Source organism: Spermophilus citellus (assembly GCF_964194105.1).
Source record: "Spermophilus citellus genome assembly, chromosome: 1".
Classification (NCBI taxonomy): Eukaryota; Metazoa; Chordata; class Mammalia; order Rodentia; family Sciuridae; genus Spermophilus; species Spermophilus citellus.
In genome coordinates, this window is record NC_138182.1 from 165,086,985 (window position 1) to 165,104,653 (window position 17,669).

The 17,669-nt window shown below is 38.2% G+C and overlaps 1 protein-coding gene across 3 annotated transcripts in view; it reads left to right on the plus strand.

The window, feature by feature from the left end:
• The window catches only part of LVRN (laeverin), a 128,387-nt gene that overhangs the window by 19,405 nt on the left and 91,313 nt on the right, over positions 1-17,669 (plus strand). For all 3 annotated transcript variants that reach the window (XM_081287221.1, XM_081287222.1, XM_081287220.1), the window contains exons 2-4: positions 9,039-9,181; positions 10,372-10,511; positions 15,881-16,007. In XM_081287221.1, the coding sequence (XP_081143347.1) occupies positions 9,039-9,181; positions 10,372-10,511; positions 15,881-16,007 (410 nt within the window). The remainder of the gene's footprint in view (positions 1-9,038; positions 9,182-10,371; positions 10,512-15,880; positions 16,008-17,669) is intronic.

Below are 17,669 nucleotides of genomic sequence, written 5' to 3' on the forward strand. Positions count from 1 at the left end.
TAATTTTTAAAAAAGGAGATAAGTTGGATTTCTCAAATAAACTCCTTTCTTCTTGATTCTAAAAAAAAAAAAGTCTGTTGTCACCTTGCTGTCAGTAAAAAGTCAAGACATGAACCTGGGTAGGATTATCTGCAAAGCCCTGAGACTCCCCAGTAAAACTGGAGGGCAGGAGGGGTGTGTTGTCTTTCTCTCTGAGAGAACCCATTATTTCCTTGATAGTGTCCCTCTTTTTCCTTTTCCTGTCCCTTCTGTTTCTCTGAGAGACATGTCTGAAATCTTTCCAGCATGATTATAAGAATCTGGGTGAAGAGGAAAGCCTGTGAAAGCCTGCTTCAGTTCTGTGACAGGCCAGTGCCCTGTAACATTTGGTGTTAGGCCTGGTTTTACATACCTTATCTAAACTACCTCTATTATATGCCTCAGGTTTTTGGTGACTGAGGGAAAGTCTTGAGACAATTGATGGTTCTTTGGCTAGAGCACACTCTAGTAAGGACCAAAAGGTCTCTTGATTAGAATTTAGATGCTACAGCCCTTAACGATAAGAATTGAGGCTTTCACCGTTGGCATTTTTGGGGAAAAAAATATTGCCCACTGGCAATTGAAAGATTATTGGTGAAGGCCTCATACTTGTAGAATCTGAAAGCCAATGATCATGAGACTTTTTAACCCCAAGTTAAAGAGTCCTCTTTTTCTTCCTTTTACTCTCTAATATTTATCTCCAGACCTAAAGAACACAGTTAAAAGGATCCCTCTACTAATGAAGAGGTAATGCTAATAAAAATCTATTTTACAGAAATCAGGTGGTGTTAGATATCTTAAATATAGCTCAAGGGGACATCTGTGCCATTATAAAAACTGAACATTGTGTATTTATAGCAACTTTGCTTATTTTTCTAAAGACTTAAGTGGTCTCCACTCACTAATCAGTAGCATGTTGGACCCCACCTTAAACTTTAATGAATTGCTGTCTAAAGAGACTGACTGATAATACTAATTGCTTCTGTGCTATTTACAGAAAATGATGTTTTGCTGTCCTGTTTATTGTTGTCCTAGCATAATTCCTGTCCTGTATTTGCTTTGTTCAGTCACCCACCAACTGCCACCATGGATCTCTGGATTGCCTTGTTGCTAAATTCCCTTAACTGTCTATGCCTGTACCTGATAGAGAACAAGGATTTCAGGTCATTTCACCTAACTTCACTCTCTCTCATATGGAAGCACCCAGGTCAAATCAATGCCCAAATATCCTAAGAGAATTTAGGGACCCAAAGTCATTGACAGGGGAATGATAGGGAACAAACAGATATAAGTAGTGGGAAAATGAAGTTAGGAAATAATTCCATAAGCTGAGCCCACTTTGCTGACCCCACATGCTTTCTTTTTCTAAAAAGAAATTTATCTACAGCGCTGCCTGGCTTAAGTCCACAGGATATGTTTCATTCCTTAGCAAACAAATTGTTATCTGAAGGAAAACTGGAGACCCAAAATGCCAATAAGATGAATATAAGTTACTCTGAATGGGGTGGGGGACTTCTGTGACTCTTACACAAAGCAGATCCCAGAATTCAGGGAGATAAGGATAATTCCCCCTAACCATAAAATCTGTAAGAACAGGTTTCAATTAGAACTGGTCAGCATGAGTCAAAGTTACCTAGAGTTGTCACAGAAGTGGGGACTTGAAAGTCTCATGCAATCCTCCTGTCAGTCAAAAGTCCAGAGGCAAACCTGGATGGGACTCTCTGGAAACCTCCCTGGGATCCCCAATAAAACTGGAAGGCAGGAGAAGATTGGTTCCTTCTCTCAGAGAGGACCCCACTTTTCCCTTGACAGTGTTCCCTATTCCCTTTTCATATCCCTTCTAATAAATTCATGTCTGCTACTCTGAGAGACATGTCTGAAATCATTCTGGTATGATCATAAGAATTGGAGTGAAGAGGGAGGGGTCTTGGCCCTCAGCTTTAAATTAAGAGGGTAGGACTTTTCAAGTTTCCTTCTATTTTTAATATTCACTAAGTATGATAAGTCTTCTTAGAGATTTATGTATTTTATTAGCCTTATGTAACCAGGTTTTTGTTTTATTGATTTTCTCTATCATTTCTTTAATTTCAATTATCTATACTTTGATCTTTATTATTTCCTTTCTTCCCGGTACTATGGACTTCATTTCCTTTACTCTTTTTATATTCTTCAGATTGACACAAGGACATTAATTTAATATCCTCCTTTTCTAATATAGACAATTAGTGTTATAAATTTCCTGGTATTTCTTTAGCAACTTGTCACAAATTCATTCAGTGCAAAATATTTTCTAAGTTCCATTTTGATTTCTTCATGGCTTCATGCATTATTTAGAACATTGTTATTTTACTTCCAAATATTTGAGCATTGTTTGTACTGAGCTCCCAACATTTAAATTTTTATGTTATTGAGCACTGGATTTTTGTTATATCACTTTAAAGAATATTGATCTGTAAGATAAGTATGTAAGTTACTTGGTGATCCTCTTGAGCCTTGTTTTAAGCTGAGAGCAACTCTGCCATGACTTCTACTTTAGTGCTTCTTTAGCTCAGTACTAGGCATTACCTTTCTTACTTCTTCTGCACAAACCACCTATTCTAGGGATTTCTATGCTCTAGCTTGTTGGAATTCAAACAACTCCTAGTACTATGTGAGCTCTAGGAATTGTTCAGTTTACCTTCCCTGGTACTTATTCCTTCACCAATGTTCTTCCTTTGTCTGACCTTATAAAATGCAGATTAAGGCATACATCCTAATGTAGTAAAAATACAATTTCATTTTTCCCACTGTCCTTTCACAGTTTAGTCTATGGGATTATCTTTCCTATTCCTACGTGAAGACTCCAGCAACCCATAATTTTCTGCTCATTCTTGGGTGATGATCTACAGTCACAAAGTCACAGGCAAAAACAAGGAAATCCAGGGGAATTCTATGAAGATTTACAGAGGTCTTTCTCAACACAGCTGCTTCTCTCTTCTACTCTACCCTGAAAATTTTAGCTGTGTAGGTCTTCCTGAGCATTAATCTCTGTCTTCTCAACTTGGTGAAATCATTAGATTCTCTTTCATTTCTTCTCCCTGTGCGGCAGTTTAGAAATTGCTTCCCAGAAGAGAGACAGGGTGATTGTGGAGTTCACCTTGTCTTTTCCTGGGGATCAAGGTTCTGTGCTTCCTGTTTCCTAATGTCTAAATTCAATTGTTTATTATATTTTGTCAGTGTTTTTAGTTGTTTTCAGCATAAGGCTGATTTCAGTCAGATTTTCCCTCCTGGTGGAAAATAGAAGTTTTATCCTGTCTAGATTTGGAAATTCCATTAATTATAAGATTAATGTTAAATCATCTTCATGATATCTTTGTTAGATTTTTAGTATTTGTTAAATTATATACTTGAAGTTAGGCAGGGAACTAAAAAGGACCCCAGGCTTGGGAGCCTGGACCCTGATTCTAGTACCATCCCTGCCACTTACTAGTAGTCTAAGTTGTATAAATTTCCAGTGTGTCAGTGTTCAAATCTGTAAATTAAGATGGTGGGACTCTGCAGATTCTCTTCTACTTTCTAAATTTAATTAGGGAGGATCTATAGCCCTACTCTTATATCCTTAGGAATACTTCTTTCATTTTTGATCATGTCATTCCCTTGATAAAAGATCAGTAGTTGTTGGGAGATATTTAGAGAAAGGAAAATAGAAAGATCCAGAGAAAGAAGTATGAAATACTTGCAGAAAATTAGGATTAGGTTTGAGGAAAAAATAAAAGCAATGTGGCATGATCAAAATCAATCTCTTTCTGTACATGTAGACAGAGCGAAGAAAGAATTGAAAAGACTTTCTTGTAGTTTCTTTTTATGCTAGGAAACTAGGTACAGTGCTTAGGGTATGATACACAAAATAGATAATTGAGCAATATTAGGAAAAAATGTGGATGTCTCAAAACAAGGCCAGTGAAGTTAAGTGCCAGGCACATCAAGTTGATGATGTCATAGAGGGAAGAGGTCATTTCATTACCCATGCAGGCATTGAACCCATGTATTTCATGTGACTAAGCAGTTTTCTCTGGTAAATGATTTTGCTAACCAAATATTTAAATCCTGCATCTTTTGCAAACATACTGAAATGGCATACCTCATAATGCAGTAAAAATACAAGTTTGTTTTTCCCACTGTCCTTTTACAGTTTAGTTTATGGTATCATCTTTCCTACTCCTATGACTCCAGTAACCTATAATTTCCTGCTCATTCTTAGGTGACAAATGATCTATTGTCACTAAATCACAAATACATTCAGAGGCCAAAAGGAGAAAATCAAGTCTTGTGTAATACTCAAAACTTTGAATTTCATTTACTGTTATCTCTCCTGCCCACCCCACTGCATCCTCACTCCCTACTTCACAGTTGGCTCTGAATGGAAGCCACAAATGTAGTCAGTGGCAAAACCAAGAAAATTCAGTGACCAATGATTCAAATCTTTTATGAAGATTTATGAAGGTGAGGAGTAGTTGATCTCCATTTCTCCACCTCCTGTTTCTAGTCCTCCCTGCTGTTTTGATAGCTGCCACTTCAATCTCACAAGGGTGCAGAGGTCAGGGGCCAAGAGAACTAGGTGAAACATAGGGCATGTACTTCTTCTTCTGGCCTAACAGATGTCTTTATCCTTTAAGATATCACTTTCTTAGACTCTATGGTTTGGATGGTTCTATTTTATTTTTTCTGCTGTTTCACTTTCTCCTGTCATTCCCCTAATCCAGCAGGATACTTATTTCTGTGTTCTGATGGTCACTGTGACTCTCGGTCCTTGAGCATCAAGTAATGAATCTCCACTGTCCTTCAGCTTCTTGAAGGTGGCTCTACTGGACAGGACAAGACAGTCCTCATCCTGGCTTACTTTGTCTCAGACCCCACAGCTCTTAAGGAACACTCATACAACCCTTGCCTGGGACTGTCAGTGTCCCAAATTTTTGCTTCCGAAGCAGTCAGTTCTCTTGCCTTTAGCATTTTGCCTGGTAGGAGTTGTTAGATTCTGGCCACAGTGTCAATTTCAGCTTTCCCAATAGTGAGTTGGACACCAGTCTTTAAGTCTCTTATCCTTAAGAAACACTTTTACTGTTCTCTGAGGGCCTTCTCCCACTAGACTAGGGTTAGAGGATTGACCTTTTCCTATCTCCCTGACTTCATGGAAAACCTGGCAAAATACTCACTTCCAGCCAAAAGATCTCTTCTCTTGTCTCTTTTGTCATCATTTCTTACCCTTCTGTGTTTTTTATAACTAGCTGAGAATCCCAAAAGGACCCCCAGTAAAGATTATTTACTTTGAAGATCTTCAAAGCATGGTTTGGAACTTTTCTTTGGAATTTTGAATCTATTATATTTTGTTGCCTGGTGGAAACTTCAGTTTTCAGATCCTATTACACAAGTAATAAACAAACATGATTTATGGGCCAATCCTTGAACCACAGTCCAGTGGTGTAACATCTGGCTCTACTAAACATTTTGATTTCTAAGTGTGTATTGTGTAAAAAAAAAATTAAACAGGGGTGGGGGAAATGATTCTTAAAGAGTTTTACTTAATCTTTGACCAGCACTGCTGTTTAAAACTTATTAACTAGAGCTGCAGGCATACAGAGTTCAATAATTTGGAATGAAATTCCTTACTGTGTGTATATAGTAGGTATTTTTTAATAAAGTAGTAGATTTATTCCCCAAGGGCATCATGTGGGTCTTGACCACTGAGATCTCTTCCAGCACCAGAGACTGGCAAGTCCATGTTTCTTTGGCAAGACAAGAGGGCAGGAAAGTGGCTCTGCAAATATTTCCACGTTAATTCCCTCACCAGTTGGCCACTCTAAACATAGACTTAATGTGCACCATAATAACATGTTTCAGTAAAATTTGAAGGGAGAAGACAGTGGTGGATGGTTCTATTTTTTTGAGGTCTGAATAGCCTTACAGGGTTACTTGACTCCATAGCAGAGGGGTGAGGGAAGACACAGCACCTTTAGGACACCAGATGTGACTTAGTGAGATCCTATATGCTGCTGATTGTTCCTGACCTTTGTAGTTAAGATTGAAAACCAAAAAGACAGTTTATAAATCTAAGAGGGAACTAGTTGAATAAGAGTCAAGTGAGTTTCTTCTATTTCACCTCTCTGGAGACCTGAATCATGGAATTGGAAGGCATTTGCTTGATGTTTGATTTGTTCAAATGGTTACTCTCCAAGCTGGTGTCCTATTTGAGCCCGTAGCATAAAAGTTTGCCATTTCCTTGAAGAGTCTTGTTTTCTCCCTACTCTTTACCTTGCAACTTCTCTAAGATTCCCAAGTTTTGTGATGTCACAGCAGTGGAGAGGTTATCATCATGCTTTAATTTTTGGTTTCTATTATAAAAACAATAGTCATCTGTTGGTTTTCCATATGTATAAGCATATTTTATATAATTGTGTATGCTTTTTCACTCTGCACCACAATTTTTATGTTAATATGTCACCATCTGTACAAGTGCTCTGTAATTTCATAGTGCTATTGACTTCCTCAAAGTCATGCATGAACCCCCAAGGGGAGGTTTCCCCAACTTCAGATGACTCAGTCATGGTCACCTCATGGGCTCTTTATCCATCTTTGAATCACAGTTTTAGCATTCTAATTGACCTTCAAGATCATCTAGTACCATACCTGCCTTTTAAAGAAGTGGATTTCTAGAGATTTTAAGCAATTTCTCAAAGTTACACAAATTTGTCTATACTGCAGATACCAAGCAAAAACTCATAAGGCTGAATTCCCTTTTGATATTTTTTTCCCACTAAGCTGTCAGTTGAATGAATATTCTCTACATTATCCCATGTCTCCTAAAAACAGTAGCCAAAACTATAAACAAATGCCAGTATAAAAAACACTACAGCGCTGGGATTGTGGCTCAGTAGTAAAAGTGCTTGCCTGGCATGTGTGGGGCACGGAGTTCAATTCTCAGCACCAAATATAAATAAGTGAATAAAATAAACATCATCAACAACTAAAAATATATATTAAAAAAACTCTACTAAAATACTTCAATATTATATGTGCTAATATTAAGCTGTTGGTATTTTATAATATCTCTAAGACTGAGCAAATTCTTATTTAATTGCTATGAAACAGCTTTTGTAAAGTATTGTAAATAATACAAAAAATACATAATCCCTAACTTCTAGTAATTTTTATCAGAGAGAAAAACAATTATTATTCAGCTTGTGGTCAGCTCTAACCCTACAACCTCTTTAAACCATTTTGTCCCATCATTCCAGATGTGGAACACCTATTAAAACTTAAATATAGTATATAATATATAATATGCATATAGTTACATTATAGTATTAGTAATACTATAATTATAATTACATATAATAATGTTAACTATATTAATGTCATTTAATGTAATAATATATACAATCTCTAATTTAGAATTTCCAATATATTTTAATACACCTGTGCAATTTCTTTGAAGTAGTCACAGAAATTAAAACTTGGGATTTAGGGGCTAATGCATTTGTAATTAGTGATTCCCAACCCTCCATCCCTACCCTGTAAATACTGCTCTTTGATTTCTTCTCTGATTCATCTGAATCAAGAATGATTTCTTAGATTTAAAGAACTATAGGATAATTCAAATGTGATATTTTGGTAAATTTAGTCCTTAACATTATGAAAGCTCAAACAGCAATAAAATAGTATCATTATTTTTTTACATGGACAAACTGAGACTCAGCAACCTTATGTGACTTGTTCAGGATTTCCCAGTTAGTAGGAGAGGGATCAGGGTCTTATAGTTATATTGGGTGGTGTTAGAGCTCACAGGCTTCCTGCCAGTCCATGCAATAGAGTATAATAAAATAGGAAAAAGCAAATAGCAAAAAATGCTAGTTACAAATTATAGTTTTGTCCCAGTGAAGTTATAGACACACCAAATTATCTGACTATAAGAGGTTTCCAAATGTGTCCTGGTGCCCCATGTGTCCCTCCTAAAGCTGTGTGAATTTTTTTTGTTAGAAGAGAAGCCTTATTGTGGGGAAAAGAAGGGTTCCCCAGGGTAAGGAATGGAGGGACACACCCTTTCAAGATATGTTTGTTGAATTCACCTTTTCCAAGAATTGGGCCTGAAGCAAGAATAAAGGGATCAGAGATAGAAAGTCTTAGGATCCTAATTGAAAAAAGAATTTAACATTCACAGCAGTCATCTAAAGACAGGGTCCCAGGTCACCAAGTGGCAAGTGGGATAATAGGATTTCAGGTTTATTTTGAGGAGGAAGTTATTTGCTAAGATCCCTGTTCTTGGCTAACTCAGGCAGTGTTGTGATCCTGACATCATCTTGTTTGTTTAGGGATCCTTGTTCCCAAGATTTTCCTCATAAATTATCAGTGCTCTGTGAGATAATGTGAGTTTTGTGTTTTTCCATGGAAGAAGAATAAGCAGCAGTAGAGATTTGACGAATATATGTGGGTAGGCACATATAACTAAAAGTTGTTTTGTTCAGTTGGCATGAACCCATATTGTTTACCCCCAAGGGTGTCCAAAACAAAACCTTTCATAAGTTTTCAACCAGCAAGAAAAGGGAACGTTTGGTAAAAAGAAAAGAAATGTAGACATTTTTCAAACTGACTTGATGAAGGCCGAAAGCAATATACCATCCTCAAAGAAGTAATCCTCCTTATAAGAAGGCCAGTTCCTCAAAATACAGGCATTGTGTATTTGCTATGTTTGTTTCTATTTTGTTTATAAAATGTTTTAAAGGTTTATGATGCAATGAGGAAAATATTATTTTGTGGTTGAAAATTAGAGAGTTCTTTTTTTTATTTTAGGTCTTACAGGAATTCTAAGGTGCAGTGAGAACTGGAGAGAGTGTTATGGGAGGGCAGTGAGGAAGACGCAGAAAAAGTACCCGGCTCCTTCCCACACACCAGACTTAATTATAAGCCACAATCTCTCGCTCTTTTTTTTCCCCCCTTCCATCAATTTAGACAAAAATAAATGAATTTTTCTCCAAAATGTATTTCAGGGCCCTCTTAGCATCTCAGATGGAACCAACATTTGCCAGGAGTGTTTTTCCTTGTTTTGATGAGCCAGCTTTGAAGGCAACTTTTGATATTACAATTATTCATCATCCAAGCTATGTAGCCCTTTCCAACATGCCACAGCGAGGTAAGTAATACTTCTTGTCATTACAGAAACATAAACCTTGCAATAGCTTTTATGATGATCGTTTTTCTATGCAGTGTGCTAGTAGTTGTGGCCTGTTTGAACTGGGGAGAGCCATCACGTAGGTATGTGTCAGCCCCCACATTTTGGGGATGATAAATCCTGATTCTTTTTGCTTTAGAATCCAGGGATGTTAACTGTTCTTATACATTGGCAGCCTACCCACCCGATAGTTTGAGTTTCAGCTATTGATCTTGAGTGATAACCAGCTAGTGGACTTGGTCTGAATCTGATACACAGGTGTATTTTATTTGTCTCATGTGATTTTTCTTTTAATTAAATTAGTTCCAACTTTTAAAGGTCCAAACATTTCATGTAAAAATATAGATTTTTATTGCTTCAAGAATTCAGCACCTCTAACAACACTGGACCTGCAACTTTTACTGATAGCCATCAGTTGCAGCTGAGAAATGTCTCCCTTCTGCAGGTTAGCCTCCATTCCTTAACCTGTCATTGTCTCCAGCACTCATGGTTGGCATACACCAGCCCCCTGTCACCATCAAATGCCTAGCTCTCATGAACATTTGGGTTTGCAATTTCAGCCATAAGCTCTAGACTGCCTCTGCTGGTTACCTTGCTGAAACCTGAGAATGGTAGAATTGTATCCAGGCAGCTCTAGATTAAGCACTGGGGGAAGTGGGCCAGAGTAGGAAAGAGAAGTGGGTAGAAGAAAAAAAAGGCAGATTGGGGATCAGATTTACAGGCCTCATAAACTTGACCCTTAGACAACCCCATGTAACTCAAATTGCTGACTTAGGCCCAAGACTTTGTCCTTAGGTCTCCTCTTAATATACTTTTAATTAATTTATTTGAAAAATTAATTATTGTTAATTAATTGTACATATTTGTGGGTACAGTGTGATGATTTAATATAGGTATGCAATGTGTACTGATTACATCAGGGTAATTAGCTTCTCTATCTCCTTGTCATTACCTTGTGTTTGGAGTCTGGGGTGATTGTAGTTTACAATAATCTAATGCAGTTTTGATGGTGTAGGGATAGTAGAAAAATCCAAATGCTAGAACATGGGGAGTTGTTGGTAAGTGGTTGGAAACTGACTTGACAAATTATTTTAGAGTTAAATTTTATTGCCTATGTTTACAGTGATTTGGACTATAACACATTTCTCTAGGTCAGTCTGAAAAAGAAGATGTGAATGGAAGCAAATGGACTGTTACCACTTTTTACACCACACCCCACATGCCAACCTACTTGGTCGCACTTGCCATATGTGATTATGACCATGTCAGCAGAACAGAAAGGGGCAAAGAGGTAAGGAAGATTCATTAGGAAGGAACAAGGCATTGACTGCAATTATTCACTTACTCTGCCTATATCTGGGTGTTATGCCTATATGTCCAATTGTCTCTTCCAAGCCCTGTTAATGCTTTTGGTGTGGTTTTGCAAAATGAGAGATAATATTTCCTGCTACTGCTCTGAGGAGGGGTTTCCATGGAAGCCACTCCTCAAGGCAAGTTCTGAGCACCCTCTTCTTGTTTCTGCCTTTGTAGAGGATGGGAAAGAACAGGGAGAGCAGCCACGCTATTACCTCAGAGCTCAGATTTATAATATATTGTACTTAGCCTCAAGTGCTAATGTAGTCTTGAAACTGGTGATACTCAAAGTGTTAAATACCAAGTGGGGCCCAGGCACCAACCAATCAAAATAGACACCATCCAGGAGCAACTGCTGTGGCTGAGATGGTACATGAAGGTAAAATGTCATCCCTGCCTAGAAGCTGGGCTGCTGTGTTCCTCAAAGTATGTGTGGGGTGCTCTGTTCTGAAATACCTGGTCTCCATCCAATAATACCCTCAGTACTTCATGAACTATTAGGAAAATATTAAGATTATTTGGATAACTTTATATAGTGTTCTCCTCCTATCAGAGTGCGGAGGTAAGTAAGGCCAGAGCCTTCAGCCCATTTCTTTCTACTTGCATTGGTTTCATGGGGTTGAGAGAAATCAGGCCCTACAGTTGACTGAGCCACACTGGAGCCTGAGATCTTCCAGGCTCATACCATTGACAGGTGGAGATGAGGAACCTGTAGGTGAGCCAAGCCATCATGGGGGGAGAACCTGTCAAAGCTGTTCCTCTTATATTCCTTCTAACCTAATGAATTAGTAATACTGTCTTGGATGCAAACATCAGCTTGTTATCTTCCTATGCTATTTACCCCAGTCTGATTTCCCTTACTGAATAATTACTAGGAAATCCTTGACATTCAGAGATATAATGTTGGCCAAGTAAAATTTTCATGACATACCTCGACAAATCTGCTCAGGCATGACTTGCAAACTAGTGAGAGACCCACAGTGGTCCCTCGGAATCCACACCTCAGGTTGCTTGTTATGGTCTGTGCTGCTCAGCCAACAATTCTTAGAAAGGGATAAAATCTGTTTCTTCATGAAAGATCACCCTATAAAGAATACAGCTGCTATAGAAACAAGGAGGAAATGGATTTGCATGCCTCATAAAGTAATGTTCTTAGCCAGAAAACTAAATTTTGGGTTGAGTTTATCAGTGGAATGTTGCATTTGGCTATGGCTCAGCTCTACAATGTTGATGAGTCCACCATATACTCTACAGGGATACCAGAATGTATGCTTGGAATAGTGTCCAGCCTATCTAAACATTGCTCATTAAGTAAGAGATAAAGATTTAGTGGAATGGGGAATGTAGTTAATGTGAATGTGAAACATGAGGATAAACATAGGAGACTTATAAGTAGGGATGGAAATAACTCTGAGTGGAATTTGGCATGCACAGGCATTTTCAAAGATATTATCTTTTAGATGTCAAGACCTGCTGTGTCCAGTAAGGACCACCAGAATACAGTGGTGAGCCAGGTATTATTTGGAAGGAATTTACAGCTGCATCTCTAAAATAATCCTTACCAGTTTGTGTTCCTTGCTGCATTTCCAGGGGGTACACACTCCATAGTTCACCTTACTTTGGGCTGGAAGAATGGTCACTTTTATGGGAGGAGTCTTGTAAACTGAAAATTAATATGTAAACATGAATTGTCAATGCTATTATTTTCCAGAAGGCTACAGTTAAAACACACACATTATCTCTACTGTGGCGAAAGATGAATATTATTTCCACCTTTGGTTGAGCAGGCTTCCTGTCACCTCAGAAGTTAGAACTTGAGAAGGGGGAGAGTAGGTGTAGTGCAAGGGCAGGGCCCAGTCCTGGGGTCATCTTTCCCACTGTAATGAGGCCTCTGCAGCTCAGAAGAGGCAGAAAGCAATGAAGGGAACCAGGCTGGAGGCTCAAGAACAGGTGGTTGTATTTTGTGCAAGAGGAGCATTCCTGAACCTTCATGTAATTCAAAATTCACATAATTCAAGAGAAATTTTCCAGCGGAAATAAAAGCATAGTTAGGTGAATGTGTTCTTGGAGTACCTAAGCCTGTAACTATTGTGCAGCTTTTTGACATTTTCTCCAGTGTTTTTAGAGAGCTCTTTCTTAAGTTAATTGCATTCACATCAGGACATATATTTTAATATCCTCACCTCTAACTTTTGTTCCAAGCTTTCTTTTCTTTTCTTTTCTTTTCTTTTATTTTATTTTATTTTATTTTATTGTTGGTTGTTCAAAACATTACATAGTTCTTAATATACCATATTTCACAGATTGATTCAAGTGGGTTATGAACTCCCATTTTTACCCCGTATACAGATTGCTGTGTCACATCAGTTACATTTCCATTGATTTACAAATTGCCTTTCTAGTGACTGATGTATTCTGCTGTCTATCCCATTCTCCACTATCCCCCCTCCCCCCTTCCCCTCCCCTCCCCTTCTCTCTCTCCACCCCCTCTACTATAAATCGTTTCTTCCACTTATATAATTTTTCTCCTACCCCTCCTTTCCTCTTATATGTAATTGTGTATAACCCTGAGGCTCACCTTCCAATTCCATGCAGTTTCCCTTCTCTCTCCCTTTCCCTCCCGCCTATCATCCCTGTTTAATGTTAATCTTCTTCTCAAGCTCTTCGTCTCTACCCTGTCCTTGGTTACTCCCCTTATATCAAAGAAGACATTTGGCATTTGTTTTTTAAGGATTGGCTAGCTTCGCTTAGCATAATCTGCTCTAATGCCATCCATTTCCCTCCAAATTCTATGATTTTGTCATTTCTTATTGCAGAGTAATACTCCATTGTGTATAAATGCCACATTTTTTTAATCCATTCATCTATTGAAGGGCTTCTAGGTTGGTTCCACAATCTTGCTATCGTGAATTGTGCTGCTATGAACATCGATGTAGCAGTGTCCCTGTAGCATGCTCTTGTTAGGTCTTTAGGGAATAGACCGAGAAGGGGAATAGCTGGGTCAATGGTGGTTCCATTCCCAGCTTTCCAAGAAATCTCCATACTGCTTTCCAAATTGGCTGCACCATTTTGCAGTCCCACCAACAATGAACAAGTGTACCCATTTCCCCGCATCCTCGCCAGCACTTGTTGTCGTTGGACTTCTTAATGGCTGCCAATCTTACTGGAGTGAGATGGTATCTTAGGGTGGTTTTGATTTGCATTTCTCTGACAGACGAAAGAAATTAAAGGCATAAAAATAGGAAAAGAAGAACTTAAATTATCACTATTTGCAGATGATATGATTCTATACCTAACAGACCCAAAAGGGTCTACAAAGAAACTATTAGAGTTAATAAATGAATTCAGCAAAGTGGCAGGATATAAAATCAACACGCATAAATCAAATGCATTCCTGTATATCAGCGACAAATCCTCTGAAACGGAAATGAGGACAACTACTCCATTCACAATATCCCCCCAAAAAATAAAATACTTGGGAATCAACCTAACAAAAGAGGTGAAAGACCTATACAATGAAAACTACAGAACCCTAAAGAGAGATATAGAAGAAGACCTCAGAAGATGGAAAAATATACCCTGTTCATGGATAGGCAGAACTAACATCATCAAAATGGCGATATTACCAAAAGTTCTCTATAAGTTCAATGCTATCCCAATTAAAATCCCAACGGCATTTCTTGTAGAAATAGATAAAACAATCAGGAAATTCATATGGAATAATAAAAGACCCAGAATAGCAAAAACAATGCTAAGCAGGAAGTGTGAATCAGGCGGTATAGCGATACCAGACTTCAAACTATACTACAGAGCAATAGTAACAAAAACAGCATGGTACTGGTACCAAAACAGGCGAGTGGACCAATGGTACAGAATAGAAGACACAGTAACCAATCCACAAAACTACAAGTATCTTATATTTGATAAAGGGGCTAAAAGCATGCAATGGAGGAAGGATAGCATCTTCAACAAATGGTGCTGGGAAAACTGGAAATCCATTTGCATCAAAGTGAAACTGAATCCCTTTCTCTCGCCATGCACAAAAGTTAACTCAAAATGGATTAAGGAGCTCGATATTAAATCAGAGACATGGCGTCTGATAGAAGAAAAAGTTGGCTATGATCTACATACTATGGGGTCGGGCTCCAAATTCCTCAATAGGACACCCATAGCACAAGAGTTAACAACTAGAATCAACAAATGGGACTTACTCAAACTAAAAAGTTTTCTCTCAACAAAAGAAACAATAAGAGAGAGAAACAGGGAGCCTACATCCTGGGAACAAATCTTTACTCCACACACTTCAGATAGAGCCCTAATATCCAGAGTATACAAAGAACTCAAAAAATTAGATAATAAGATAACAAATAACCCAATCAACAAATGGGCCAAGGACCTGAACAGACACTTCTCAGAGGAGGACATACAATCAATTAACAAGTACATGAAAAAATGCTCACCATCGCTAGCAGTCAGAGAAAAGCTTTCTTAATTTTATGTATTTTCTTTAGCATTAATGAGGCTATCCTATTAAAATTATTTAGATGCTATAGTTGTAGAGTATAAAATACTTCCATATTACAGTAGTAATGAATGTTAAAATAGTGGCATATTACTCAGAAAAATCACAGATAGAAGTTTCCAAGGGCTCAAAAAACAGTGTGGTTACACAAAACTGACAAAAGACAGCAGAGCTTCCTTTTTACCATCTAAAGTAGAAGTGTCCTTTTGCAAGAGAATAAGCAGAGAATATAATTCATTTGCTTTAATAGGTGTAAAATTATTAAAATTTTAATGAACTTTTTAAAATTAGGGGAATTAATTATATTTTAAATTTTGAAAATAAGGTGGGACAATTAATATTTTATTGCTGAACCATTTTAAATTTATATAATTTGAACTTCCCTCATTTATACCATATGGTATAACCACCACTAACAGCCCAATTATGTTTTGGGTCATTAGAAATATATCCTGAAAAGGGAATAATGGATTCAAAATGTCCTTTTATGTAGAATCTGCATTTTCTATGGGATGGTGGTATGGACCATTCCAAGGGTTGTTTTTCAATTACAGAGTAATGCATATTACTGTCAAAAGTCAACATTACACACTTTTGGTTCTTAACTCAGTCAACTGTCTTCTGGGGTTTTCTCAGCACAAGTATTCATTGAAGTGTTTTAAACATGGAGCCTCTGAAAAGGTAAGAATTTGGCTGTAGAGCTATAGGAAGATGGAGCAAGCAGGCTGTCACTTTTCCAAATCTCTGTTGGTTTTCCTAATCACTGCTGAATTGTTTTGATTTAGATACACATCTGGGCCCGGAAAGATGCCATTGCAAATGGAAACGCAGACTTTGCTCTGAACATTACAGGTCCCATCTTCTCATTTCTGGAGGATTTATTTAATATCAGTTATCCTCTTCCCAAAACAGGTGAGGCATCTTTTCTTCCAATGCAATTGGTTTCTTGTTATGGGGTCCTTGAGTTGAGGCCACAAGGTGCTCATGGGAACTTACCTTTCATTGTTATGTTTTGCATCATCTGAAACCATAGAGGCCTATCTGTTCTTTCTCTGTGTGGTGCCATGTCCCCAGCAAGGATCCAAAAACTTTGGGGTTTAAATTTCTCCTGGGCACTCACTGGCAGCTCGCTTCCTCCAGATCCTACTTTCTCCTTTGTGTTCTGGGTTTTTCTCACATAATGCAAGTGTTCTGTGTGTGGTTCTGGATCCTTTTAGCTAATGGGCTTGCATGACGTACTCCACTTCCCTTCAGTTTTTTTTTTTTTTAATATTATTTAGCTGTGAGTCATTGGATTAGGTTCTGGTGATCACATCTGTGAATTTTTATTGTATAAAATTGGAATCATGTGTAAATAAAATATGATCCTGAAGGAAATATGTAAATATTTTATTGCTCCTAGATTTGTGGTATGTATGTAAAATTGTATGAACCACTCAGTTCAGAAAGTTGCTCAAAGTTTTTTTTTTTCCTCTCTAAATGGAGAGTACCATGTAAATATGTTTTATTCCTTGGACATGTTAGCGGCAAATGGTGAAAGAAGGTGGGGAGTAAACATTTGAGGCCTGAGGCTCTGGAACACCAGAAAGCCAGAGGCTTTGCAGCTCTAAGATTTTGCTAAGAGGGGATGGTGAGTGAAGGAATGGAACCAACCTCAGCCCACTGAGAGATCCTGGAGGTGACATCTGTCATTTATGGGATTGAAGGCATCAGAGTGGGCTTGCAGATGAAGCTTCTAGCATTTCTTTGCTGGAGGCTCTCAAGGTGAACTTTGTCTAGACAAGAAAAATTCCATTTGTGTTTATTTAGATGAGAGTCCAGAGTTATCTTGTTCCCCGTTAAGGCACCCCCCATCCAGCTAGTCACCTTATTATCTGCTACACCCACCCCCTCACTTCTTCCTTACCCCTAGTTCTCTCTAGTTTACATCACCAATATCTCTATACAGAAGTTCTCGTGTGATTTTACTCCCCTTCCATTTTGCCCCATATTCTGTCCATCCATACAAAGCCAGAAGAATCTTTTCAGAGAAAAATCTGATCACGTTTTTCAGTCCTCTTTAAATCTGCCTTGTGGTTTCCCACTTCCCCAAGGATAAAGTCCCAGCTCAGTACCATGTCTTTAGAATGGTGCACCGACCTCTTCAGGGATTTCTCCAATTCCTCAGAGTAGTAAGATATTTGAATACAGTCTTTGTGTGAACACAGTCTTTGTTTGAACACAGTCTTCCTTTGCTTCCATCTCCCTCTTGTTTCCTCCAGTTTCTTGCACATGCAATTTGTTCATCCTGGACTGTCTTCTACTCAACTGGCTAATTCTCATCAACTCAGTGTCCCCTCCTCCTAGAAGCCATCCTTGACTTCTTCCCTCAGGCTTCCACAGGATCCTGTGCACCCCTTCACTTGAGCCCTTCACAGGCTGTCTTCTAATTGTCTGCCCCATTTGATTGAGAGTAACTAGGGTCAGGATCTGGATTGTCATTTACTTTGTCATTTACCTCCAGAGCCTCGGCAGTGATTCTCTCTGATGGTAACCAGTAAACAAATTCAGGGTGGGGCATGTAGGATGATAGAG